This window comes from Pagrus major, chromosome 20 (assembly GCF_040436345.1).
Source record: "Pagrus major chromosome 20, Pma_NU_1.0".
NCBI lineage: Eukaryota > Metazoa > Chordata > Actinopteri > Spariformes > Sparidae > Pagrus > Pagrus major.
In genome coordinates this window covers 20,283,385-20,311,259 of record NC_133234.1, presented here as the reverse complement: position 1 = coordinate 20,311,259, position 27,875 = coordinate 20,283,385, and the positions used below count along the sequence as shown (strand labels likewise).

The 27,875-nt window shown below is 43.5% G+C and overlaps 1 protein-coding gene across 12 annotated transcripts in view; it reads right to left on the bottom strand.

The window, feature by feature from the left end:
* Positions 1-25,837, bottom strand: part of LOC141015745 (calcium/calmodulin-dependent protein kinase type II subunit gamma) — a 41,123-nt gene extending 15,286 nt beyond the window's left edge. For 7 of the 12 annotated variants that reach the window (XM_073489911.1, XM_073489916.1, XM_073489912.1 and 4 more), the window contains exons 1-13: positions 25,656-25,837; positions 23,416-23,510; positions 13,468-13,527; positions 10,587-10,641; positions 10,337-10,402; positions 8,576-8,648; positions 7,133-7,235; positions 6,599-6,682; positions 6,191-6,285; positions 5,504-5,626; positions 4,544-4,627; positions 3,459-3,501; positions 2,601-2,663 (exon numbers count right to left, since the gene is read on the bottom strand). In XM_073489911.1, the coding sequence (XP_073346012.1) occupies positions 2,601-2,663; positions 3,459-3,501; positions 4,544-4,627; positions 5,504-5,626; positions 6,191-6,285; positions 6,599-6,682; positions 7,133-7,235; positions 8,576-8,648; positions 10,337-10,402; positions 10,587-10,641; positions 13,468-13,527; positions 23,416-23,510; positions 25,656-25,720 (1,009 nt within the window). In that variant the 5' untranslated portion in view covers positions 25,721-25,837. The remainder of the gene's footprint in view (positions 1-2,600; positions 2,664-3,458; positions 3,502-4,543; positions 4,628-5,503; positions 5,627-6,190; positions 6,286-6,598; positions 6,683-7,132; positions 7,236-8,575; positions 8,649-10,336; positions 10,403-10,586; positions 10,642-13,467; positions 13,528-23,415; positions 23,511-25,655) is intronic. The other 5 variants (XM_073489913.1, XM_073489918.1, XM_073489920.1 and 2 more) reach the window with 1 other exon arrangement.
* Positions 25,838-27,875: the final 2,038 nt, after the last annotated feature.

The following is a 27,875-nucleotide window of genomic DNA, read 5'->3' as shown; positions in this document are numbered from 1 at the left end:
AATGGAGATAAGGGCCACAGCATTTACAGCAGCAAACATATCAAGTGTCAACTCATGCTCCTTAATCTTGGCTGTTGCAGCTTCTATCTTGGCCCTGCCATGCAGCATCCAGAAGGAAAAAAATATATAATAAAAGAAAATGTTCATTCCACGACTAGGGAAAGGAGAGCTGATTGTTTACACTCTGAACTCATCTACATCTTCTACCAAACAGCCATCAGGGTGCTAATTACGACAGCGTGGGACCACCACGTACAAATGCTCTCTAAACAAGTCCGTCCCTCCAGCTCCTAAAGAGAAATTCGCCAATTTCGCATTTTAGCACAGGCAGAGCCAAGTACGCCTTTTAGTCCAATCTGGTGCAGGTGCTGGTTCAGAGCCAGTGCCTACTCCAGAACCAGTTATTTGCATTTCAGCCAATGAACTGGCTCCTGGCCAGGAAAACTGGTTCCAGAGAGGCACCAACACTTTGCTGGTTCTACAAAAAAGAAAAGCTTACGTCAGGGGCCGGGTGCAGGGAAATCGTGACCAGGTACCAACTAAAACCGCTTTTGACCGCCATTTTTTGAAAACCAGAGCTAGTGTTGAGTGTTTCGGACTTATCCATGGGAGAATAAAGACTGTGGACGAATTGAAACAGTGGCCCCAGTACTAATCATGTTTGGATGCCAATGTAACACTTTGCTATGCTTGAAAAGAGTCGATGCAGTCCGCCATAGTTGTTCCTGATAATGCTGGGAAATTGGAGACGAATGCAGTGACTGAAGGATGAGACGCTATGGTGGGTCTCATACCCATGGAAAAGCAAACCGTTCTTAAAAAGTTCACAGGTTGCAATAACTTTGAACCAGCACTAGCACCAGCCCAGAACCAGCACATGATTTGCTGTGGTGGGAAGGGGGTAAAAGTGACCCACGGTGGGAGCGCTGCACCACTCGAGCAAGATACCAGCCTGCAGGGAAGGACGGATTAGAAAGCATCTGATGTTGTATCTCCCGAGAGCATTTTACAGAATGTAACCACACAGGACACCCACATGCGAAAGACAGCAAGGCAAACACCTTTCTAGGAAAATGCTTCAAAACGCACACTTCTGTCACATTATTGCTATATTGTCATTGAAAAAGGAAACATCATGAGCAAACCGCCAAGCCTTGCTTTAGCCATACTCTACAGAGATGTGCAAGGAAGCAGTTACAGTATAGTAAAAAAACAAACAAAACTAAAAAGTGCTAGGATTGTGGACAGTGATGAGTGACATCATCAGAGGACCAAAAGCCAAGAAAAAAAAAAATAGCTAAGCAATTACAAAAAAAGAAGACAGTTGAGGAGTCTCATCTGGTGTGATGATGTCACTCATGATATTCACGGAAACTTACAAACAGGCAACTTTGTCCAGTCTCAGTGAGGAAGCCCTGCATTCGGAGGGCTCTAGCTGACAATCAAACCACCACAAACACCCGGAATCTCAGCGCACCACTCACACATTCAAGTAAAAATCACCCTCCTCCCTTTAGGTTTCTCCAGTTTTACCTTTATCCTGCCTATACAGATCCTACCTACAGATATTTATTTACACTGTAGAGCAGAGACGATTCTCCCGTCTGAAAAGGTGACAGAAAATCCAGTCTGCTCTACACTGACTGATCTACTTTACTCAATCCATGGAGCCACCATCGGAATCGTCGACCTTCACCACCCGTCCCCACCCAGCAGGATGAGAGCTGAGACTGATATTAGTACTTTCAAAATAGTCCATCCCTCAGTCCACAATGAGAGTGACTGGAATATGTCACTGGGTGACAGGTTTGTTGCAACGTTGGCTTGTGGCATTTCTTCGAGGAGGCACAGAGACTTGTTTGGAAAGTACTAAAACAGACCTCAGGAGGGGGAGATGAGACGTGGGATGCCTTTAACCTCTGGGGGATTCATCAGGAAGGCTGCACAACGATGATGGCTTCAACAGTAGGTTCCGGTAGCGGCACCTCCCATCCGTCTCGGTCTAAACCTCTCCCCCTCAGCTCCTCAACATCCGCCTTTTCCATCCCTTCCCACCAAACCCAGGTCGAACGATGGCAGCACGCCAACCCAGCTCTTGCCGGCCCCCTGCAGTGTCAGTTCCCGCCCCCAGGATACATGCCCCTCCTCATCCCCTGCCCCAGTATGCCTTGTGCCTCCCCTCACATGGGGAGAGCACTGGGGCGTGTGGGGTCAGGTGGAAGTCAGGATGGAGCGTGTGACGACAGAACTAATTTTGGAGATGAAATGGGGGTCGAGTCTGAATGATGGTGAGTGAAGTGTAAATGTAAAAAAGCACTTTGGAGTGCAAGTTGAATCGATTATCATTAAGTGATGCTGATGTATATGACTGTATGCATAAAATGTGATATCTTTGCGTTACGGCAAAGACATATACACCCGTAAGACCCTTAATGTACAAAATCTGTGCGAGTTTGCGTGCATGTGTGTGTGAATGTTGATGAAGATGCTGGCAGAGGCTGCATGCAGGAGTGTGAAGGTGGTAATAGGGTCCCACCCCTGTATTATGAACCAAAGAAGTAACTGTGTGTGGAGAGGATGGGCGTGTCTCTGGGACGTACCTTCCTGAGCCAGTGAGGCCGTGGAGGAGGCGGCAGCAGCAGAGTTGGTATGCTGCCGGCCCACTATTGGACAGAAATGCTACAGTTGGGAGGGGCTGTGCAAATTAGGCAGATCTATCTCACGCTGTTCAATCGTGGGCCTAGAAAATCACAGGCTGTGCTGGCTAGCCCAGATACATCACAAGGGCTGACAGAAATGGGCTGGAGCAAAAGACGTGCACCCCTGTGGTTTCCTAGGCCCAGGGTTGAAATCATTAGCCATCGACTGGCCAATTACTTAGAGGCTGAGAACAAGGCTTCAACGAAAACAAGTCACTCTCAGTAGACTGAGGTAACGACACAGATTCTTAACAGTCACCTGGTTTTATAACACCACACTTGCCCCCAACATTAATAAATCTCATAAAAGTCTAGGCTTCCCTCTCTCATACATGCAAACGCTCCAGTGGCAGCAGAAAAGAGGGACACACACACACATTCGCCCACACACAAACACACAGGGAGAGAGACATTAGCATGGACAAGGACGTAACTGACACCCACATATAAAACATGACACAATATCACATATCAGAATGCAATGCACTTATAATAATCCACCATTATCGATACTTTTTATTTCTAGACTCGAAGAATCTTGAATGTTGTAAGCAAGCAAACTCCTGTGCACACACAAAAACATTGTTATTTTGAGGATGAGTGGGTGAGCGGTGTGTGTATGTGTGTGCGCATGTGTGCGTCTTGTGTATGTGTGTGTGGTGAGGGGGTTAAAAGAGGTGCAGAGGACTCTATCCACTCCTTCCTCCTCTCCCTCTGCATGTGCTGCGTGGGAGGGCTGAGGGCGAAGTGCACACCCACCTGAGAAGTTTCTGGACACCAGCATGGTGGTGAGAATGGCTCCCTGGAGGAGAAGAGGAAGGAGGAGAGAGAAATGAGGGGAGGTATAATGAGAGCAAGGAGTTTTGTTTTATTTAACAGGATTTTTTTTTTTTCTTCCCTTCTTCTGGACTCGCTGCTCTGTATTCGTTTCTAAATGGGACAATAACATTTTTATCTTTCTGCTTTCATCACAGTGCGGCTAAATCCAGTCAAGGCTGACGGTTTGTTTGTTCTCCGTCAAACAGTATCTAATAATTAAATAGGGGAGATGAACCATTAATAGTCTTCACGTCTCCACGTCCAATAACATGTTCTGGTATGCAAATGGATTTAAATGATGTGACAAAAAAGAACAACTGCTACATGATCCATTAGTTTGCATGTGCAGCTGTGAATGCAAACTACATCCACTAGAGCTGGGTAATGAAATGTTTAAAGGCTGCTGCTAACACAATGTTTCTGTGTCCATACAGAGACTATATCTTTTTCTGTTTAGGGAAGTATAAAAGTATTTTCCCTTTTTTCATTTAACAATAGAGGCAGAGCCCATTTAACAATGAGTACCTCAATAAAACTGCCTAAAACTGGTAACATCTTATTTAAATCAGGATCAACAGATCAAAAAACTGATTAGAAATTCAATGCCAACTTTTAGTACTTCACAGTTTTTGATTCTCAACGCTACAATACCAAAAAGAAATTACTTTTGTTTTCTGTTTCTGCTTTTAATCTGTAAAGCACATTTAAAACTATGTTTTTAGAAGTGCTATAAAAATAAAGAAAGACCAAATCAAGCTTAAGTTAACGTTAAAAGAACACAAAAGATGCAAAAATGCAAAATGTAAATATAAATAAATATAAATGAAAAGCATAAAAGCAGCAAAATAAGTCCTGAGGTTTAATACTCAGGCAGCAATATAGATTAGAAAGAAAGATTTCAATGATCATGCACTGAAGGACTGCACAGATCATAAAAGATATGCATAGGAGGCAGAGGATGAGCAGTGTGACTCATTTCTTTAACAATAAATGGAAGGTGTCAAATCAATATGTAGGATTAGTACCTTGAGTTTTCGGCGAGCGTTGAACTTGCGGAGACACTCGACAGTTTCCTGTCTGTGCATCATGGAGGCCACTGTAGAACGGTGCTGCAGGAGGACAAAAAAAAAAAAAACAAGAATTAAAAACATTACAGTTTTTGTGTCAATCTGAATCTATTTTAAAAGAATAACATGAAGGCCGGGAAGGGTGTAATGATTTATTGTTTCAGGTCGTTTAAATCAATTTAATGACTAATGATGCAATATTATCGACGCAACGTGAAAGCATCGGTCCATAGCATCATCTTTAAAGATACACCTTTACTTTGAAATTCCCATGGCACCTCCTTCCTAAACAACAGTTCTAGTGCCAGGCGGGTAATGGCAAGCATCCAAAAGAAAGACGACAAGGATATTTACTCTCCCCTCAGAGGAAATATTTTGGATTTCGGACAAATGGTCTCACTCAGCCGTTCACTATCTTGTTGTTCTTGCTACTTGCTTTGTTTCAACAATGTTCAGCTGAAAAAACGTGCGTGTAGGCTCAAATTTAACCATGGTGTTCAGTCAGGACATGCAGTGACTTAAACCAGCAGTGAGCACGAAAAAGTAAAAATAATACACGTCATTCGTTCAGCTATGAGTACAGGAAAAGTGCGCTAGCTGCTAGGCTTGTTTATGCAATGTAAAATTCCATAAGCTTAAGCTAATAATGGTGCCTAGCGCTGTCTCCTTGACATTTGTTATCGAGCCAAATTTTATGCTTTTGTTAAAAGTAATGGTTAAGTCTAATTGGGCATATGATACTGTCTCATACAATCACAGGTCCCTCAATTCAACTGAAATGAAATCATATTGTGTAAGACTTTTTGATATTGGCAAATATCCCTTAGCTGTGACTGTGATGAAACTGGTGAATTTAACCCGCAAAATATAATAATTCTTTACGTATTGTTGACCGAGTATTCTTTAGTGGATACTTACGCAGACCCAAGGGTGTTTGAGGGCCTGTTCAGCAGTGATTCTCTTGGCTGGGTTAATGGTCAACATCTGGTTGATCAGGTTCTTCGCCTCTGGAGTCACTGTGTCCCACTCTGGGGACGGGAACTGAGAAAAATGGAGGAACAAGTGGGTGTAACATTTGGAAAGGAGTGAAGTAAATAAGCAAAGCGATTTGGAAAACAATACATGTTTCCTAACAGGCTGATTTAAAGTCTGCTTCCTCATGTTTCTGGCTAATCCACACCATCTGGGCACCAGGTCTTGAGATAATTTGACAAAATCAGACTGCAACAAATGCTAAATTTCTTTTTGATTAACAGAACACGTGCATGTTTTAAGGTCTTCAAAGCTTTTTTATTAAGAGAAAATTCCCTAAAAAACAGACTTCTCCAGTCTCTCTGGAAACTGCAATGTGACTTGATTATCCAGAGACAGAGAGAGGAGGATACCCCCTCTCTGATTCTCTCCCTCTCAGACACAGACGCACACAAACACACTCCCAGACGCAGACACACACATACCCCTCTGCAATGCGTCAGGGAGGCCCTGATAGGATCAATAGCTTTGGACCAGCTTTCAATTGGACACTATTAAACATTCAAAAACTGCTTAGCAAACCCCTGCACTGCACCCCTCACAGATGTACACCTAAAACACACACACACTTACATCGTATGCTCCGGCTTTAATCTGCTGATAGAGTTTGTGTTGATCTTCATCCCAGAATGGAGGATACCCCACTAACAAGATATAGAGAATAACACCTGACAGAAAACAAAGAGATACAAGAAGAGTTACAACACTTGCAGTATTCTGCAGTCAAATTAGGCATTTCATTTAAGCAGTGCTAAAATCCATACTGCAACAAGTAAGTCAGAATATAAACTCTAAACTCATTATTTGTGGGAAGAGACATACAACCAAAGGCATCTTTTGAAGAAATCTACCTTCAGATAATATTTTGCAAGTCTGTTATGTTGGTTCATTCGACTAAAAGACAAACTTGACCAGAATCTGATGTTTGTAACAAGCTGATTGTAACATGTTTATTGCTCAAAAGTGAGGCCTACGACTCACCACAAGCCCATATGTCCACAGGCTTGCCGTAGGGGTCCTTCCTCAGGACTTCAGGGGAGAGATAGCCTGGGGTGCCCGCAAACCCTACCGAACAAGAGGACACAATTAACTGACGCCTTTTTATTAAATTCTGATGAAGGCTATTTCCGTGCAGCTATGTGAATGGTTCAGATGATAGTGACCTGCTGGACTCACGAAAGCAAGACCAGATTATGACAGTGTAGAGTCACAAGCAAATACCCGTTAATCATCCCGTCCCCACTGGAGAGTCAGCCAAATGCTAGCAGCTCGGCTGTTGGCCAAGACACAATGGCCGAAGCATGAACTGCAAAGTGTCCGTGAGCCTCTTAAGCAGAGCTCGCACAAATAGTCTTTGGCGTCCAAGTGAGCAGGTGGATGTCTATCTGTACGGATCTACTGTATGAATGAGGCTATTCAGCAGTGATTTGTATACTTAACACCCGGGCAGAATAACAGATCAGTTAATGGTCCAGCACGTTTGATATGTGTGTGTCACTGTTTGTGTTTTCTTACCAAACCAAGCCTGCTGGTCTCCCTGCACCTCAATAGCAAGGCCAAAGTCTGCCAGCTTCACTGCAGCTCCCTTCATCTTACTGGCCAACAACAGGTTCTCAGGCTGAGACAGACACACACACACACACACACAAACACACACACACACACACGGTGAAGCAGAAGGTAGGACAAGAGATCAAGACAGTGAGAGACAGATAGTGACAGGCACTCTTCAGTAAAGCCCCTTCTCAGAAATATTCATATTTGATGTGTTCGACACAGCTCGTGTGGGGGTGGGGTAAAGGTGTGAGAAAGCGATGGAAAAGACGGAGGATGTGGAGAGAGAGAGAGAGATAGAGAGAGAGAGAGAGAGAGGATGGGTGGTTGAGAATCTCCACAAGCCCTTATATGGGCATGGGTTCGTAGCCATAGAAACCAGTCGGGAGTCATTTAGGCAGCGCTGCAGACTGCATGCTAAATGGAAAGTGTACTTAGCGAGAGGCAGCGTGTGTGGCAGCGTTCTAAATGGCCGTTGTTTGGGCAGTAGGACATAAATGGCCGCAGTAAAAGCCCACTCAGGATAAAAGGCCAACAAATCAGACAGGCAGCGCTCGAGGTAATAGCGTTATTCTCCGACACAGAGTGCGCGCACACACATACAAAAGCCGCCCACATGCGTCTCATACACCCCTTGAGGTTGTTTTTTTTTTTTTCCCACACCTTGTGCTCTCTGCATGAAAAAGGTACAATTCAATACTTATTATTACCGTCCTTCCTACCAGGATTATTATCATCACCTTAAACTGGGTTAAGTAGAAAACTGGAGGTTTCACAGCAGCTCTCTTCCTCCACTCTTTTGCATTTGAGCCTATCAGCAATTTGGGACATTTCAAGCCCCTCCCCCGCCGCTCCATGGGTGGGGTGTGATGTCACATGGGTTGTCCTGGCAACTCCTGAGGTTTATCTATGCCTTCACCTCCTCTCTCATAATAGACCTGCTTCATAACAGTGCAAACTGTGTGTGTTCACGTGCATATGTGCCGTTGGAGTCCTTGTCTTTTCCTTGCCATAGGTGAGAGACCAACCCCGCCATGTGATCATGACTCACCATCTCTCCGCTCGACACACACACACACACACACACACACACACACACACACACACACACACACACACACACACACACACACACACACACACACACACACACACACACACACACACACACACACAGATCTGAGAACAGATACGACGAATAAACGAGGGTAAAAGCAGTGGATGGGAGAGAGCGTCGCAGGGGAAAAAAATAAATAGGGATAAAAGCAGAAAATGCAGAGGAAAAGAAGAGACCGAGAGCCATCTGTGTGTTGCCATGGCCACGAGCAGAGGTGTGTGTATGTGTCTGTGTGTGTGTGTGTGTGTGTGAGTGCATGGTTGTCATGGCAACGGGCAGCCACTCACCTTGAGGTCTCTGTGCACAATATCATGCTGGTGGATATGATTGACACTCTCCAAGATCTGACTAATGCAATGACTACGGAGAGAGAAGAGGGGACAAACAGAGAGAAAGACGTGTCAGACACTGCCCTTCATTACCAATATAAAGGAAACCATCACATATACTCCACATGATCTGCGTGTGTTTTTCCCGAAGCCTGGTGGATTGTGGTCTGGTTATGAAACTGATGCACTTCATTAGGAGTAAAAAACCTGACCTCATTCTTGTTCTCTGTACGATAAATAACATGAAATTAAAACTGTCGTACATTTAAAAAGGGTTGGATTGACCAAATGCTGTCCATATTGTTGACCAACTTGAAATACAGACTTCAGACAAGTTGTATATACTGTATATAGTCCATGTGGGAATTTCAAGACACCTCATGATGTAATTCCGATTCAGAGGGCTACGATTCGATTATAAAACTTTTACCAATTCATCTTGATTAGGAATAGACCGATTATCCTTCTTTCTCCCCACCACAACGCAGGTCTTTTTACTTTTTAATCAAATGCAACAAGAAATTGCAGTTTTCCCAATATTCCAAACAATCAATCAAGAAAATAATGACTGGATTAATTGATGATAAAAATCAAACTCCTAAACAGAAAAATCATCTTTATTACATCCAAAGCCAGTAAATGTTAAACTTAAGGCAAAGTTGCCTAACAATCATTTACTATAAACGATCATTTTTCAAAGAGATAATCAAGGTACTGCAGTTTGAACAATCAATACAAAGAAACTTGTGTGGGAGGTCTTACACCACACAGTCAATAAATCTCTATCCCAGTAGCAATTTTAATAATGGGGGCGTCAATTCAGCTGCTACTAATACCATTATTTCTCAATTCTGGCTGCTGAGCCTGTTTTCACACTCGCCTGCTGAGTGTGTTGGCTCATGATGGGTCTTGTAAAAATTTTCCTACAAGCCTATACCCGACCACTTCAGTACTGTCTTACGTACTGTGGTGTCAGGCTCCACGATCCCACTCTTTGAGGCTCATGTTCATGTCACGTCTCTAGAAAAAGGTTAACGGGTCAAAGGTTGGCGAGCTAGAGAAGAGCGAGGCCGAGGCTCAATCCACGTGGCTTGGTTTGTGTGTGTGCGTGCACCATTTGTGTCTTTCCAAAGCCCCCCGTGTGAACAGACAAAGACCCCTAATCCAATTGTACAACAGACATCATAAGCTGCACACTACACAGCCACAGGGAAAAGGAGGGCGACTCCGAGAAGGAGGAGAGAAAGCTTAAATGTCAGAATGTGAACAAATGTCAGAAAACACTGTCAAATTCTAACAGTAGCCAAGGGGACGTGTTCAGATTGATCATTTTGTCCAATCAACCCCAAAGATTATTTAATTAGCAATAACATAAAACAGAAACAAGCAGCAAATCTTCACATTTGAGAAGCTCAGAATAGCATTTTTTTTGGCAGAGTAAATCGATTATCAAAATTTCACATTATCAGTTCCATTTTTATTGTTTCAGCACCACTGTATGTAGAGGGAGAACAAAGAGTGACCAAAGAGAGAAGAGACGCAAGTATATTGATGTACTTGTTGACAGGGGGGGGGGTGCATTTGCTGACAAGAATACAAGCAAACCAATTATATCCACCACTGTGTGCCTGTGTGTTCCCGCTCATGAAACGACAGCGAGGACTCATATGTTTAAAGGGATTAGGCTGTCTGTTTGTGCGTGTTCATATGTGCTCTTACCTGGCATCAGCCTCACTGTAGTACTCCCTGGCTACAATGTCTTCAAACAGCTCTCCTCCTGTCACCCTGTGAGGGGGGAGGGCAGGCAGGGAGGAATGAAAGAAAGAAGAGAAGGAGGGGGAAAAGAAAGACAGAGAGAGACGGACAGGAGGGGGAAGAGAGAGAAGCTGTTAGCATACACAAACCAACCGCAGTCACATGCATGGATAAAATGTCAGTGTGTGTGTGTATGTATACAGAATATACTCACAGGTCAAAGACTAGGTAATGAAAGCCTTCCTCTGAAATGCTGTCATGGAGTCTCACTGCAAGAGAGAGGGTGGGCAGTGAGACAGACGCATAAAGACACGTAAAGAACTGCTGTACTGTTCGACTGTCAGAAAATGGAGAATCTGGAGTGAACTGCAGATGTTACATATTGAGTTTTTCATACATCGTTGTGCAACAGTGCATCCAGTGGTGCATCCAGTGGTTAGGTGATTAACCACCATTTAATGGCCCAGAGTAGGGCTCGAACTAACAATCATTTTCATTCTCCGTTAAATCTGTCGATTATTTTCTTGATAAATCGATTAGTTGTTTCGTCTATAATATGTCAGAAAATAATAATAAGTGTAATAAGTGTTTCCCAAAGCCCAAGATGACATCCTCAAATGTCTGGTTTTGTCCACAGCCCAAAAATATTTCAATTTACGGTCATAGAGGAGTAAAGAAATCAGAAAATATTCACATTTACAAAGCTGGAATCAGAGAATTTTGACTTAATCCATTATCAAAATAGTTGCCGATTAATTTTAGATATTGCATCTTGATTGCTGAGCACTTTAATTCAGGTTTGTCAAGCTGACTGTTGTCTGTCAAACAAAGGTCGGATTTCTGAATTGTTATTTTTGTACATCCACTTACTGCAACCTGTTTTTGTGGCAGTTATTCTGGCTCTGGCACATTAAGATGACGTCTCCATTCTTAATAATGTAAAAAGCTAAAGGAAATAGCTGTCAAAGAGCACAAAACACAAGCCCTACAGTGTGTGAATAGTTGGAAAAAAAATACACTGCAGATGTGAGCAGTGATTCGGGGGTCTGGGACCAGGTTAGGAAATGTTGTGTTTTCCCAAAAAGAGCTATTTCCTGATTACTGATGGAGATAAGTGAGCGTTTGGTGGAGAACAGAAAACATAAAGTGGTGATTACAGTAAAGAGCTCATATTACCACAATACTACGGTTATGCGGTTACCACCCCAGCCCTTGTGTCAACATGACTAAAGAGCAGCAGAATGACAAAGCAGATATCCAGGCAGTGGGAGCCAGGCGTTAGAGGATGGGCCTGAGATGCAGCTTAGGTTCAGTGTCAGGGAGCCACAGTTTTGGTTATGTAAAATGAATATCAGTTGTATAATAAGATGAAGTAGGATCGCCCTGCAGCAAGAAACAAGAGCGACTGCTCTTTCCTCCTCCTCCCATCTTCTCGCTCTCCCTCCATCTGTCTCCTACTCCTCCTGCTTTCGTCTCTCCATCTGTCTCTTTTTTTGTGCCCTCTTTTGTCCGAAGTTTGAACGCAGACGATGCCAAAATATGTCAAAAGGGGGAAGAAGGACAAGCGAGAGAGAGAGAAATCTAGACAGAGAGGGGAAGGGAAAGTAGGCGAGGGGCGAATGAGTGCCGGAGGGGCCGACAGAAAACTGGGACATGAGGAAAAGAGAAATGAGGAGTGCGCTTGGAGAGGTGTCATTGATTTTGTCATATTTCCCCCTTCTGCCCTTTAACACCCATCCCTCCTCTAGATATCCTTATTAGAGCAGTGCAATGCATTTAATTCTTTAATCATCACTGCAACAAAAATGTCCACGTTTAACACAAAATGATGTGGTGGGTTATCAGAGCAGTAATGAAATCAGAATGTCAAGAAAGCAGAGGACATTTTTCCTAACATGTCTGACACGGAGAACGACTGTCTCGTCTTATCAGACTGAGCAGAGTCAGTCACGCTGTCAGAAAGAGGAAGATAACCTTCCGTCACCTTTTAGTCTGACTGGGTTTACTGAGTCTGTGCTTTTAGGCAATAGCGGTGATGTCATCCACATACCCTTTTGTTTCTATTGTCACGACAGCTGCACAACTGATCTCACAAATGTCTCAGCACAGATAGCAGTCCTGAGCTGTTAGCGTCTTGATACCAGTGCAAACTAGCGATGTTAACATACTGGCTAAAACACAGTGGTCATTTCAACTATCTTGGATTAAAGATATCCAGTGAAATGGAACTAAAAAAGCAAGAAAACATCTAAAATCTGCTCCCTACTGTGCATTTACATTTACATGTTTCTGATGATCAATGTTAATCAGTCACTCTTCTCCTTAATTTAAAGCAGTCCAGCTTGTGATCCCTCTTCCATCCTGACAAGTGAGCCTTGCAATCTGACAACACCCCGCATCTCCGGCCCTCATCTGTCTGCTCAACAAAGCTTTGCTCTGTGCACCAATGTCCATACTTGCCAGCAGCAGTGCTGTAAGATCAGCTACACTGACATTCAAAATGAGTTATCACAGGGAACACTAGGGCAACCTTTTAAATGCTGTTAATTAGCTCAGTAAATAATAAATACAACATTTTTGTTTCATGTCACTGGTTTGTAATTACGAACTCTGCCTCTTTCATATAAACAGGCTCCATAGCTTGAAAACCCAGAGAAATCCACAAACAATCAGTCGCTTACCAGTTCTGTGATACCAGAGATCCAGGCTTAGTTCTCTGTGATTTCTATAGGCTGAATTTAGCTGCCAGTTTTCCCCAAATGATCACCCGGTACAACAGTTATAGAAGCAGCTGCACAGCAATTATCTACTCAGAAAATATCCTTAAAATAAACCTTGATTTCTTTAAGAGTAAGGCCCAATCCCAACACAGCCCTTGCCCCTACCCCGATGTGTGCTTTCATACCTATAAAGAGGGTGTCTCAATTCTTGAAACTCTCTCTCTTACAGGTACCCAAAATCAGAAAAGCGTGAGACTAAAATGTGATAGTGTACCAGCATTGGTGCACTGCAGGTGAGAATTTTATCCTGTAAGCATGGGCAACAAACAGAACCACAGGTGTCACCTTTGGCCACGTTTAGACACAGAAACTCACCGATGTTGGGGTGCTTCAGGAGACGGCAGATACGAGCCTCTCTCTCAAGCTTCTGATGGTCTGTGGAGAGAAAAGTCGCAGTTTAGACAAGTCACAGAGCAGCAAAGTGTTTGCACATTATCACCTGGTCAAATAAATGTGTTCAGTAGCTGATTGGAGATATTCATTTGCATTTATGCTTTTTATCTGTGCTACTTGACAAAGGAGACGTAAAGTAAGTCATGTTCAGCAGTCTGAAACATGTAATAACTCCATATTTCAGAAGTATCAATAAAAATACCTTCATTTCAATATCCTCTCTCTTAAAATGTCTACTTTTAACATTTTTGCCACTTTGTGACTGCTGAGATGCAGACAGGAAGGAGAGAGCGAGAGAGAGACAGACAAGCAGAGAGAGAGAGAGAGACAGAGGCAGAGAGAGAGAGACTGGGGTGGTATGACTTGCAACAAAACTCCCCTTGACTGAATCGAAACAGGGGCATGTGGTTATGATGGTGCGGGTCTTAACCTCTAGCCCTCCGGATGCCACATATGCACCAATTTACAAGAACTCATACAGTAACGTTTGTTTTTTATTTAGGTTGTCACACATTTCTGTCTGAAATGGCTTATCAGACATATCAGACGCACAAATTGCAGAAGCTGCAATTTTTTGATAAAAGTAAAATATGTGACAAAACGGCACTATAATGTAGCGCTGCAGCAATGTCTTGGCCTACAAATCTTGTTCTCCAGATGTAAGAAAACATGTTTGTTTGTCACATCATCATGATTTTAATAGTTTGAATAGTGAAAATGAAAACTGTCACCAATCCTGAATCATACTGAAATCAAAATATCTCTCAAAATAATCACAATAAACCCTAGTCATGATTTCTCTCCATCCCACACGGTATAAACTAAGATCTACATCTTATGCACAATGAGACTGAGACAACTGCTTTGTCTTGAAAGCTTACTTACGGCCAATATTTGATAACTGGTATTAAACTTAATTTGACTCACTCCTCCAGTTTCCTGTGTTTAATGTTTAACTGAAGCATCGGCCACAAACAAAAACAAACAAAAATCGTGCAGTTAAATTAAGTCTATATAAGCAAATATTTGAGAAGTACGAGGTAATTTGTTTCACATAAAGATTTGTTTTGTGTATGCAAAGGCAAATATCTGACATATTAGCATTACAGTCCTTTAAGCTGAGAGGCGGCATTTGCCTCTGAAAGCTAACAGTCGCAAGCTGCATCCGAGCAGCGCTCCACTAACCACATGTATGTTTTTATTTAAGGTTATAGTTGAGATAAATGAGGCCGTCTGTAGTAATGTGTGCGGGAGTTTGCACCTGCGAGCCTGTGCATGCGAGTTTATGTGTGTAAAGGGTTTAGTAGAGTAGAATATGGTTGGGAGGGTATGCTCACTAGAACACGCAAACGCCCCATGTCCAAACCAACATCCTTGTTTGAGGATTTGACTGAATCCTGTAACAGCCGGTGTGTCAACCGCATGTTAAACTGCTCCCTCCCATCACTTTAGGAGCTACGACGCTCAGGTCAGAGGTCACATGGGGCAACTGTAGTGAAGACGCAGTGTGACTCAGTGTGCATGTGTGTGTGTGTGTGTGTGTGTGTGTGTGTGTGTGTGATCACTGTGGTAAAGCCAGCTCAACCCCACAGCTCCATAGCGATTACACCACAGAGGGCAGGCTCACTAAGATTTGCATTCATTTCCCCAGTGCAGCAACAGCCTCAGATAAAATTCACATGCTGTTGCTGAGCATTAACGTTCCCACTGTTCTACAAATGCAATACAGTGTGTACAGACATGATATAAGAGCACATTATCTGAATTGAGAGTACTGATTACTTTTTTGTTGTAACAGGTAACATATACATGTTGGTTTTGCAATTCAAGTAATCAGTTAGCTTCACCACTTTTACATATCAGAGTGTATATTCAGGTTTGTAAATGCAGGTAAACCCATTAAAAATAGGTGTGTCACTTTTTCCACACGCCAGGAGATGAGTGTGCATTTTTGTTTTTCTTATGTGTCACATTCCTCATCATGCCAGACAGGCAGGGAACAGTAAAAAAAAGCGGCAGTATCACCAACCTCATCATACTTCATCTGAAAGGCATTTAAACTAAAAATTCTGATTATATATTTTCACACTGGAGATGAAAGCCAGATGTTAGTGTGTGTTATTGGGTTTATTTTCACGTTTCCAAATAAGAAATCCATTACTATAAGAATGTAACCGTATTTCCTTGTTTCTTTTGATGCATTTGCGCCGTTTCTGTTTCTCTTCTACTTCTTGGTAGGCAGTGCACAGCCACCTTCGGATGCGCAAGTGCTGCTGTGTTGTGTCAGTGCGCAGATGTAACCCAGCTAGAGGGATGGCCAGAGCAAAGAGGGCAGTCTCCGCTTCATTAGTAGCATGTTGAAACATAATGTACTGTAGGCTATAAGACTCTTGTGTTTTCTTGTTTTCTTAGAAGCAGCTGCTTACCCTGTATGTCTTGGTTTTCATTCGCTTTATATGTACTCAAAATCCTTCCATTTTCTTCATTGCAAAAAAAAAAATAACACTAAATTCTCCCCTGTACTCGATTTTAAGTTTTGTTCTCAAACATAAAAGAGCCGTGAAGGGCATATTGCGTCTGTCATTCTTGTTATTATTAGCCTGCAGAGTAGGGATGGTACGATAAAACATTTTATCGTAGATTGTGCTAAAATCTACGATAAAAACACTCAAAAAAATTGATTGTGAATTTTCATTATCGGGAACCGAGATAATTCTGAATATCCTCACATGGTTGATTTGAAAAAGCTGTTTAGCTCGCTGACATACAGTCTTGTGTTGATTTCTTCTTTGGTTTCTTTCTTTTCAGGGTTTATGATTATGTATTTAGGATTCTTTGATTGTTTTTCACAAAAAAAAAAAAAAAACATGTGTGTCCTTTCTGAGAAGTATTTGTTTTCAAACAAAATGTAAGTTAAAGTGACAGGGTAATCCTGGCGTGATGTTTTCATATCGGCCCATGCGTACTGCAGAGTTACAGATTATGGGTCGTAGAATATGCTATTTAATGTCAGTAGAGTCAATACATGTGCATCTTCTGGACAATATAAGCAGCAAACATACACAAGGTATTGCAAAGAGGTTTCATTATGTAATGCAACAAGTTACTTTCAAAAGAAGATCTACTCAACATCGCACGTTAATATAAAAAGCATAGTCACATCTCTGCATCCTTCCTTTATGCTCTCTCTGTCTGACTTTCTCTAAGTTGGTGTGAACAAGTTGTTAAGCCGTAGTCGAGGCGTTTTGTAGCCCTGTCTTCTGTTCCCTAACACAGAGCTACACACTCTTCACATCTACCTACCACTAGCCTCCCTGTCGTCTCCCCGCAGGTATAGATTTCCCTCATCTGACAGAAAGCGAGTGAATAAGGGAGAGACCTGAACCTCCTTCTAATTACACCAGTGACGCAGGACGGAGAGCAGACTGAGAGAAGGAGGGAGGATTACATGGAACGTCCATTTGCTAGAAGAGGATCACAGCTCCCCTGTGTGTGCGTGCGCATGTGTGTGTATGTGTGTGTGTGTGTGTTTGTGTATAGCCGTCTACCCTGGTGCAGTGTCACTGCAGCACTCACTAATTCATTCAATCTCCTTATTTGTTGGTGCGAGAGTGTGTAGAAGAAGAAGACAGGAAAGAGAGGGCTGGAGGGTAATTACTGGCACTTCCTGCTGCTCTCTAATTGGCCATCTGCTTTGCCATGGGGCGGGCCCACAGCCATCTTACATCAGCTGAGGAGGATGGAGACGACCTGACACTGACACACACACACACACACACACCTGTCCACCACAAATACATACATTTAACAAGCTGACTCCACACGTGAGGGTCCAGTTCAGTTTCTGAATCTGTTTTGGGATTTTTGACAAGGCACCTCAATATTCATAACATGACAGTATTTTGGGAAGTTTTCAGAGGATGTTAATGAAAATGGCTCTATACCACATTTTTTATAAAAACATTATAATTTTTTAATATACTGGTTACTCTGTTTTGCCTCTTTGTTATCTACTGAACGATGTGGAAAATGGTTTAAATGCAATTTATAATTTTCGTATAATTAGTATCGTAATAGTCAGTATTTAAGCTGTATCATTACATTAAAAACTACCCTATTCAATATTTTCTCGTATAAATAATATAAATGTTACCACCCAAAATGTTTGTAATGCAACTGGCTAATTGGAAGAATAGTCCAACCCACTTATCTGGCAGTAAAATATGTTACATGTGTCAGTATTTACCTGCCTCTTCATCTGGTAAAAAGTGTAATCACAACCATCATTTTCGCAGTGTGATGTAAATGCACACGCAGCTGCCATTACGGTCACCGTGGTAACCACTACACGCCAAAAAGCACTCCGTCAGCTGTCCTCTCGAGTTACTTTTTGATCAATGGCAGGAAACGTGCCGCCTGATAATCAGACTGAATTTTGTTTCACTTCATTATTCAGCCTGTGTTCATTCATATCAGGCCAATTTCTGTTTCTGCCATTTTCAGTTTAGACAGACGCTGCTGTAGCAGTGGCTAGGAGCCGTTCATTTAACAATTTTCAAGAAACATGCTTGTTTAAAAAGGTAACTGCTGCTCAAATTCTGCTAGACGTCTGCCCCAAAGCATATTCAAATAATCCAGCAGAGGAGCGAGGAAACAACGACTTCAGGCGATGTGGGCACAGAGTCTTAGCTTAGCACCACTTTGTCACACACACTGACTGTCAGATAGTGTATCGATAATCCTATTGCAAGAGGAAGCAATGCAATACATTAGCGTATCGATATTTTGTCCCAGCCTTTAAACTAACCAGCAATCACCTGCAACTATCAGACACACTGTTTCTCTGCTGGAAACACAAGTCCCTAAAAGCACATTTCATTACATGGGAACCTGTTGTAGTTTGGCTAGCAGCTGAACTAAAAGAAGCTCTCCTGGTGTGTGTTTACTTAGCCATAACCCTGCTGTTAGTTGCGGTTAACATTACTGTTTGTCAAACTAAATATCTTGTTAAGCACTTATCGGCTGATGTGTTGCATTTACTGCTGCTGCAGAGGCATAGATCTTGTTAATGTCTGACATATTTTTCCGCCGACGTTTAAAAGGGTTGCTAATTTTATCAGCAGCTACAGAATGTGCAAGAGGCTTGAACAGGACGAGATTCAGCCGCTGTTTTGCTCTTTATACTTGTTGTGGCAGCTGACATCCGAAGCAGGCCTCAGAGTCTTGCCTATTTCTTAAAAGGTTCAGATACAAGCTAATTTTGAGACCGAAAGTAGTAGCAGTTCCTCTTGAAGAGCTATTCTCATCAATGCTTATTTCTATTCTTGCAGCCATGTTCCTTTCACTGTTTATCATGGATGTATCTAGGTAGCCGTCTACAAAGGTGGGGTCCCCATTCTTTAATCCGGCTTCGAGCTGTGATAGGTCGACTGCTTCTTCAGCTGGGGAAGAAAATGGCCATCAATGAGCTCTATACCAGACTTGTTCAATTCGCTGAACAAATTGAAGATGTGGGCGGTGATTCAGAGGTCTGTGACCAGCTGACAGTCAGGGGGGACTGCAGAGTCCCGGTGGGTTGCCATTAATAATAATGAGAGGCTTTGGCTACCGGAGGTCAGCAAGGAACTAACGGGGCTGCACTGAAAATTTGGGACACTGTTGAAAAGGAATTAATGATAGTGAAGTAACACATTTAAGAGAATCATACAGCCACAAGACAGTAACTGCAGACACAGAAATGTAAGCTTTTACGGTGGTGCATTACAGTTAGGGATCGACTGATATGGATTTTTCAGGGCCGATAGAGATAAGGATTATTAGTAATGTAGGAGACCGATATCCGATATTTGGAAGCGATACACATTTGGAGTAAAAATACAATAACCAATTGTACAATATATCCAAGGTCTGTATTTGAGGTACTTTACCAAAGTATTTCCATTTTCTGCTACTTAATATTTCAAATTCACAACATTTATTGATAACTTCAGTTACCAGTTACTTTGCGGATTCAGATTATTAAGTGTTGATGGACTATCACGTAATGTTTCTTCTGGCAATGCGATTGGGAGCGCTGGGTTGAAATGCTTATACTTGTGCGGCAAATAAAAGATCGCTGCAACATCATGGCAACAGAGGGCTTACTACACAGCTTACAATGCATAGGGTGGTAAAAGCACAACACGCACCAGCTACATTCAGTGTGCGGCAGATCCGCTGCAACAAATTGACTTATCTGGCTTTCTTATGAGAGATTCTGTCTGATAAAGCTGAGGATAGCAGAGCACCCAGAAAAAGCTTCTTCTGCATTTTCTTGGTTACCAGGGTGACAGGTAACAAGTCCCGCCCAACCTAATAAATGATTGGTCGCCTGAGAAAGAGTGATGGTGATGACCCCAGCGCCTTTCTGAAAAGTTGAACGATTTTCAGCTAAAAGCACTCGTAGCGGCCACACAAAAAAAGGAACAGCGCTGAGGAAGCAGCAATTTTCCTCTGAAAAAACAAAATGGTTATGTTGACACTGACACTAACCAATCTGATAGTGTTGTGGGCAGGACATTGAGTGAGACCACATTGTGGTGACTACAAACAGAAGTAGGTTGTTGCATCAGAACCAAAGTAGCACTTTTTTAAGTTCATCAGAAACAAAAAACACCAATACTAAATAAGTAAAAATGCTATATGCTATCTCTTAAACAGTGTTGCAGCAGATATCCAGTTTTTATAGTCACCTCACTCATCAACAACAAAATGTAACAGCATTTATTTTTATCTTATGAAATCGCACCATTGCACCACTATCATCTCAAACTAGAGACCGACTGATATCTCAGTTGGCCAATATTAGACCATCACAGATATATCAATAGCATTTTTGTTGTGGATATGTGCCGATATGAAAAACTCTTTTTTTAGAGATTATAACAGAAAAACATGCTTAGGATAATCAATATTTATCAAATTCCCAGAGAAGAGTTTATTGTTAAACTGTAAAGTATCCTGCCTCTGTTACTTATCTCTGCCAAGTGTTTCATAAGCACATCTGAGGGATCATTGCAAAAAATAAGTGTATATATCGGCAGATATATCGAATAAAAATCCCATAACGGTCAGGCTCTATCTGAAACTGAACTCTAAACTATCTACATCCAACACAGCTTTTCATTTTCTTCTTCAAGTTCAATTAATCACGAGGATTTTTGTCACTTCAGGGGCTGTATCTTGTTCTTTGGCTCATTTATAAACTGAAACCACGACAAACCAGAGAGCGTTCAAAACCCTTTATTCTCTGTGCTGAGAATCAGTTGCATGTATTTCGTGTGTGTTCGTTACGTGTACCCTGCTGCCCACTCGCATCCACCCCCATACTGCCTGTAGGCTGGACTATCCCACAGCCAACCGCCTACATCCATCCCTGACATCCCGTCCACCCTCGCTTCCTTCCTTCCTTCCTTCCTTCCTTCCTTCGTTGATTCGTTCCCTTCCTTCCTTCCTTCCTTCCTTCCCTCCTCTCCTTCCCTGCCCCCCCTCCTCCTCAGATTACTGCAGTGTTTACCAGAGCTTTGAGAGACTTACCCACCAGGCCACGCGTGAGGTCACACTCGCCCCATCAGGCTAAAAAAAACCCACCCAAATCCTACCAGGCAGGCTGCCTGCACACGCACTGGCTGCCTGTGTGTGTGAGCGTGTGGACGGTGTGTTTTTTTGTGTGCGTGTAGGTGCATGTTGCGTCAGCCGGGCGGCCTACCGCAATTCTTCTCTTAGCACAAAATCCTCTTGTTCCCTCCTTCGCTCACTCAATCGTGTCTCGCTCTCTTGTCTCATTTCACCTTACTTCCCCTGGTGTGGAGTGTCACTGATCTCCTTGCAAGACTATATTGTTTAAAATCTCCTCCTCCTCCTTTTCCTCCTTCTACTCTTCTACTGGCCAGCTTTCTTCTCCCCTGGCAAACACACACACATACACAGGCCTACATTGTGCTGCCTGCCTCTGCAAAGAGCCAACAGTTTTCTGCTGAGCCCTTACTTTTCCTCGGTGGGACATTAATACTAGGAGCGGCCCTGTGTGGACACTTGATGGCAGGGATAGAACAATAACGGTATTACAACACACTCACAGATGCCTCACAATGCAGACATGCTCTATTAGTGTTGCTCCCTGCTCTCTCGGTCTCTCTTTCACACACACACAAACGCAAATGCCATCAGACTCAGACAACAACAGGGCAAACAGGGAGGCGCCTATGGAATCCGTGGGGTCTTAGTGGTTGATGAGATACATTTAGCATAAGTGGATTAGCCTCAATACAAACCAATCCCCCTTCATAGAACGACAAGAGAAAGGCAATGACGGAGAGAGGCTAGCGGAGAAAGAGAGTCACGGAGGTAATGAGAGAGAGTGCAGGGAGGGAGAACAAAGGAAGCCAGGTGTGCGTGGATGTCAGGAAGGAGAGCAGGCCTAATTTGTCAGATACAAAAAGGAGAAAGCAATTAAGTATCTCAGTCCGGAGCCAAGGAGGAGGTTCTGACACACTGACATGAGCTCACGTCATCGTTACCACATGGCACGCCACACCGGGCATGTGCACGTGGGTGTGGATCTATGCAGCGAGCAACGTGTGATATTTGAACACACCAAAGCAACAATTAACAACACGACACACAAGAAGCATCCTTCATGTACTGCCCAGTTCTTATTGTTTTTATTTCAGTCCCAAACGTGTGCCCTTTTCATGAAGAGCATTCAAGAAATTTGGATCAATTCTTTGTACAGCGGTGGACTAACGATACCACAGAGGAGAGATAGAGTTATTCAATACAGTGTTTATACAGAGGGTCATTAAACCACCAAGAGGTTGCTGATAAGAACTCCCCACAGACATGGTGATTGAATAAAAGATTTCCTCCGCTATTGGACAATTTGGGACTTCTGTTTGTGTGCATGCTTTCCAATAAGGCTGGGGGATGTGAAGACATATACAGTGAGAGGGCAGATATTTTGCTGCACAATACCTGGGTATTTATCCCTTTAGTCTCTGGTACTTCGTGGAAATATTGAATGTATGGGATTTCTGCACCCACAGGATGAAGTACTATGATTCATCAAGTGCTTCCTTCACTGGATAAGCAGCAAATTTAAGTTGTTTTTTTTTTTTTTTTATCTATGAACTGATTCTCTAAAGCATTTCTAGGATTTGGGGGTTGAACAATATGCAAAGAATGACTGAGTATCATGACAGATTCATATTGCCATATGAGTCACAATTGTAGTGGGATTCGTCATTTTTGCATTTCACTTATTACTGAAAAACATCAGGGATGCATGATACATATTGCACCAGTAGATTACAGTGTACTGTATTTGCACAATGTTGGAAAACTTATTATTGGCTATTTATCGATATCTGTGAAATTCAAACCGATAAAAATAGGAGGCAACAACAATCAAGTCTACCAGTTTTACCTGATTAAGTCTTATTAGAGATATGGAATATTATAGATTATCAGTATCTGCTGAAACATTGTGCATCTTTAATAAAAATGATGATGGTGTGGTTTTTGCTACATGTGCTCTTACATCTAGAGAATACCATTTGTGGGGCATGAGCATCTGTGTAGCACCACAATGCTTCATTTACAAACATTTCTTGTGACACAGTTTACCTTTATCAAAAAAAGTGCAGCTTCTGCGATTTTGAAATTGCAAATTTGATAACTTTAAGAATAAATGTACAGCCCTATCAATAATAATAACAACTATCACAATGTAAAACAACATGTACGTTAATGCTCTATGATTTGATAAACACCACAAATGGGGCAAATATGCACATATCAGCATCTGTGTGAGAGTGCGTGGTGTTACCATACCTCTTGCAGACAGCTTCTTAGTGTTGATGATTTTTGCAGCATATTCCTGTCCTGATGACTTCTTTACACACCTACGCACCACTGAAAAAGCTCCCCTAAGAAAAAAGCACATAAACAACCAAAAATCAGTTCCATTTCACATGCTCCCTCTCACACATACACACAGCGTGACATTTGAAACTGCATCACTTCTGTGACAGTGGTTTGTTTTTGTGTACGCCAACATCCTTGGTCTCTGTCTCTAACACACACACACACACACACACACACACACACACACACACACATACTTTAGTCATTACTATCACAGCTTTCGGTGTGTTACAACCTGAAAAGGTGGGCAATATAACAAGCTTCTCAAGCGTGAGTGCTGATATGAGCTCAGGTCTTGGGATTATAAATGAATGGCCAAGTTCTAGTGCTAATCTATTGATAGGCACAACAATGCGACGCAACCTACAGCCCCTAAGGAAATTCAATTTGCAACAGCCAGCGCAAAGAATGGGCTGCATCTCACACAACAATGGCCGATGTTTGATACATTCACAGGGTAACAACACTGACTTATAAATCTGCTCGAGCAGGAAAGGAAGTGCACAACTCCTGCTCCGAGGAGTTTCATATTGACCTAGATGAATGCTCCATATTTTTCACCTGCGAGCCGCTATGGCGATGTTCAATTTGGAGCATCACAGAACAAGTAATTATGCATGATTTTCACTGAGCCTATACCACAGCCTGTACAATCTGCAGTATCTGGCCCTGTACAGGCCCCGTCCATGATATATGGAGGGCTGCTGCTGTCTGCTGCACTCTGCTCCCTCCACTCTCGCTCTGCTCTTAGTTTCAATTATTTACCCGCAAATGAGAGGTGACAGGTGACAGGAATACAAGTCAGTGCCCTGACGTTAATAACCTATGACGGAGCAAAATGCATTAACAGACGGCTGCAGAGACACAAGATGAGGTGAGTGCTCGGCATGCTTAAGAAGCAGGAGCAGTAAAGCGCAGAGCCACTATGGAGGATGTGTAGGTGTGTATATGTGTCCCAGTGCTCTGGCTGTGCAATCAGTGCCATCGATTACTGACAATTACTCGGCAGTGGAAATGGCAGCTGGAAATTAAGGCCGGTGTATCTTCATAGGGCCAGTGTCGCCCTGCTGCCGCTGGTTTGGGTACAGCAGCAGGGGAGGAGGGGGGGAGAAAGGCTTCATCGGCCAAGAACAACAGATGCTGCTGCTGATGTTGATGGTGATGAAACAGAGGAGGTAGTGGCCCGTCATCAAAATACCGAGAAAACACGTCACTGCCTCTTACACAGTAAACAGCCGCTATAATCGCCAGTGCTTGACGATCTCCCCCCCCCTCCTCACCTCCATTAATTTAACGCATTTATTGATAACTACGTTACACGATGATCGGGCCAGCTGGTGTGCGGGGGAAACGTGCGGGGCATTTGCAACGCAGCGCAGCGCAGCCTGGACCGAATAACTTCCTCATTAAGTGATCCAGGGGTACGTAACGTTACTCAACACGGTTACACAAATCATCTGCAGCTGCTCGAGAGAGAGGAGGAGGCGGAGGGGGGGAGAGAGAGAGAGAGAGAAAAAAAAGTGGTCGGCCTAGTTAGCTAGCGACCACAGCCTCTGGTCTGTCGAGCCAGCGCGGAGCTGTCAGACCCGTGGGCCGGTGAAATGTCACAGGGCTGCGTCTCCGGCGTCTCCCGGGGCCCCGCCGACGGGTCCGGCGGACCAGAAAATACCGGCTAGCAAACACGGAAGGGGGCTAACAGCTGTTACTGCGCCAACCTCTGGTGCGGGGCTATTCATCAAAAAAAGACGCAACGCTAGCGGGGCTAAAAACTCGGGCTGGTTTTTATCAATATCAGCGTGGTTGCTAACTAGTCGGCTAGTAACCAGGCGTCCGTTGCTGCGGGAGCTGCTAGTTAAGCTAGTTAAGCTAGCCGATAGCAACGGTTACTTAGCCGGGACTGCACCACGACAGTTAACAGCCTCCGCTCACAAACACACACACACGCACGCACACAGACACACACATTATAACAGCACTCAACGTGATTAGTCTGTAAGCTATGTTGGCTAGCTATCGCCTTTGCTAGCTGGCTAACCAGATATAATGTGAGGCGAGGTTGCGGGGGTGGGGGACAAAAAAAAAAAAGGAAAAAACCCGACAAGACAAACACGATGCACACTGTAACGTTACGGGCTGCTGCTGCTTACTTCCCGAGCTCCTCGTACAGCTGGTACTCGTCGGTGAACCTGGTGGAAGTCACGGTGGTTGCCATGGTCGGTGGCGAGAGTGGGGAGCCCGAGCCTTGGGGTACGACGGTGGCTGGCTCTCGTACGGGGTCCGGGAGGAGGGTAGCCTAGCCTCCAATACTGGAGTACCTTTCTGACAGGCAGGCAAGGCTGAAGAGGATAGAGGCGAGTAGAGACGGAAAGGGAGGGGCTGGGTAGAAGAGGAGGAGGAGGAGGAGGAGTGATGATGATGGTGTGTGTGTGTGTGTGTGTGTAGTAAAGGGGAGGAATCCTCGCGAGAATAGGCTCGTGCAGCATGAGACCAGGGCCTCCAGTTCAATGAAGTCACTGAAAATGAGATGAGATGGAGCTGACTTCTCTGCCTTGTTTTTTTTTTTGTTTTTTTTTTGTTCAATAAATCAACTTCTGAGGGACAGTGGATCATAATTGTGTGACGTTTTGTTGGAAGGCGCACACTCCCGCAGTGGTGCGTGTGACCGGCTGCGAACAACGGCGTTGACATCAGGTTCCTGTCTCCTCTCATATCTCTCAAAAAAAAAAAAAAAATATTGCAGGGAGCATCACAGCTGCATTTTACTGCACTGGGTTGGGATACACCCAACCCTGGGTCACACCTCACTGCAGCAGAGAGGCAAACTGTGACCCACACACACACACACACACACACACACACACACACACACACAGACATACACACATTGCATAAGTACATGCACATGCAGACACACACTCCAGGAATCAATATTGATTAATGCAGGTCTTGCTCTCAACACAGAAGGCCTCTCTGAGCCACTGATTTTGCCTTCTGCGTTCGTGTACGTGCATAGGAGAGACAGAGATGGGCAGAGCGAGTAGTGTGACTGCTGTATCAGGTTTCCACCGACGAGCATGCACCTATGTTTTTTCCACAGTGTGTGAGGGCTGTTAGCTTGGCGGCGCTAAAAGATGGTGTCACACGGATCCAGAGTGCCTCACTAAATGTTTAATGTGGCATGAGTGGGAGGCCATCAGAGGACAGGCGGGTGGGGCTGGAGGGAGCCATAGAGCTCGAGAGTTAGAGGCCCTGCGTATATGTGAGTGTGTGTGTGTGTGTGTGTGTGTCTGTGTGCGTGTGGCTGCCTGCTCAGCACTCCAGCTCGCGTAGACACTGTCAGAAAGATGGAGAGCAAAATTTCACTTGAAAATCTTTATGTGTGGTTGTCAGCGTGGGAACACAGAGCTGAAACACTGAGAAAGTTCAGATATTATGAGGCCGTATCTGCAAGTGCAGCCTGCTGAATCTGTGATGGAGGGCAGGAAAAGGAGGCCAGCATGTGTGTGTGTGAGCGTGCGTGTGTGTGTGTGTGTTACGTGGAAGACAAATGAGCACTGCAACGTAGGCTACTAGCCCTCTCCTGCCCTCCTTTTCCTACGTGCTAACCCTGCTGCCTCTCCTCCTCTTCCTCCACCTCCTCAGCCTCCACAGAAGTTATATAATGGTGAACTCCTCAGCCTTTGTTATCTCACACCAACCACACACTACGCCTTGCCCGCTTCATGAGAGACAGAGGAGCAGAGGAGGGAAGAGGAGGGAGAGCACGGGAGGCCGAGAGAAGAGAAAGTAGGATGGTTTCAGATGAAATCGGCAGTCGGCGAGGGAAAGAAAGAAAGAAAGAAAGAAAGTCTGTGTGCCATTTTCCATATTGTAGTATTATTACAGTCAGACATTTTCCCATCTTCCTCCCGAGCAGCCTGTTGGCCATTCTGCACTGTGCACTGAATGTGTTACATTTAAGACTCCAGCCGCCACCAGCCAGTGATGGAATGTAACTAAGTACATTTACTCAAGTACTGTACTTGAGTATTTACATTTTTCTGGCACTTAAAGGTGCAGTATGTAAGAATTCCTGTTGATAGAAATAAAAAATACTTCCATCTCACTACATTTTGGAGGCAAATATTGTACATTTAATACATTACATTTACACTTCTCAAAAGTAGTTAGGGATATTCATATATTGAATGTGTCGTATTATTTTTGTGACAAAACACAAAACATAAAAATTCAGATATGTCACAGAAAAAACATGTAGTAGTGTATTAGAGTTGGTAATTACTCTGCAGATTGCATGCTGCATCAGAGCCAAAGTAGCACATATTTAAATCAGTTTATTTTTGTCTTTGCCCGTGTTTGTTGGTTTG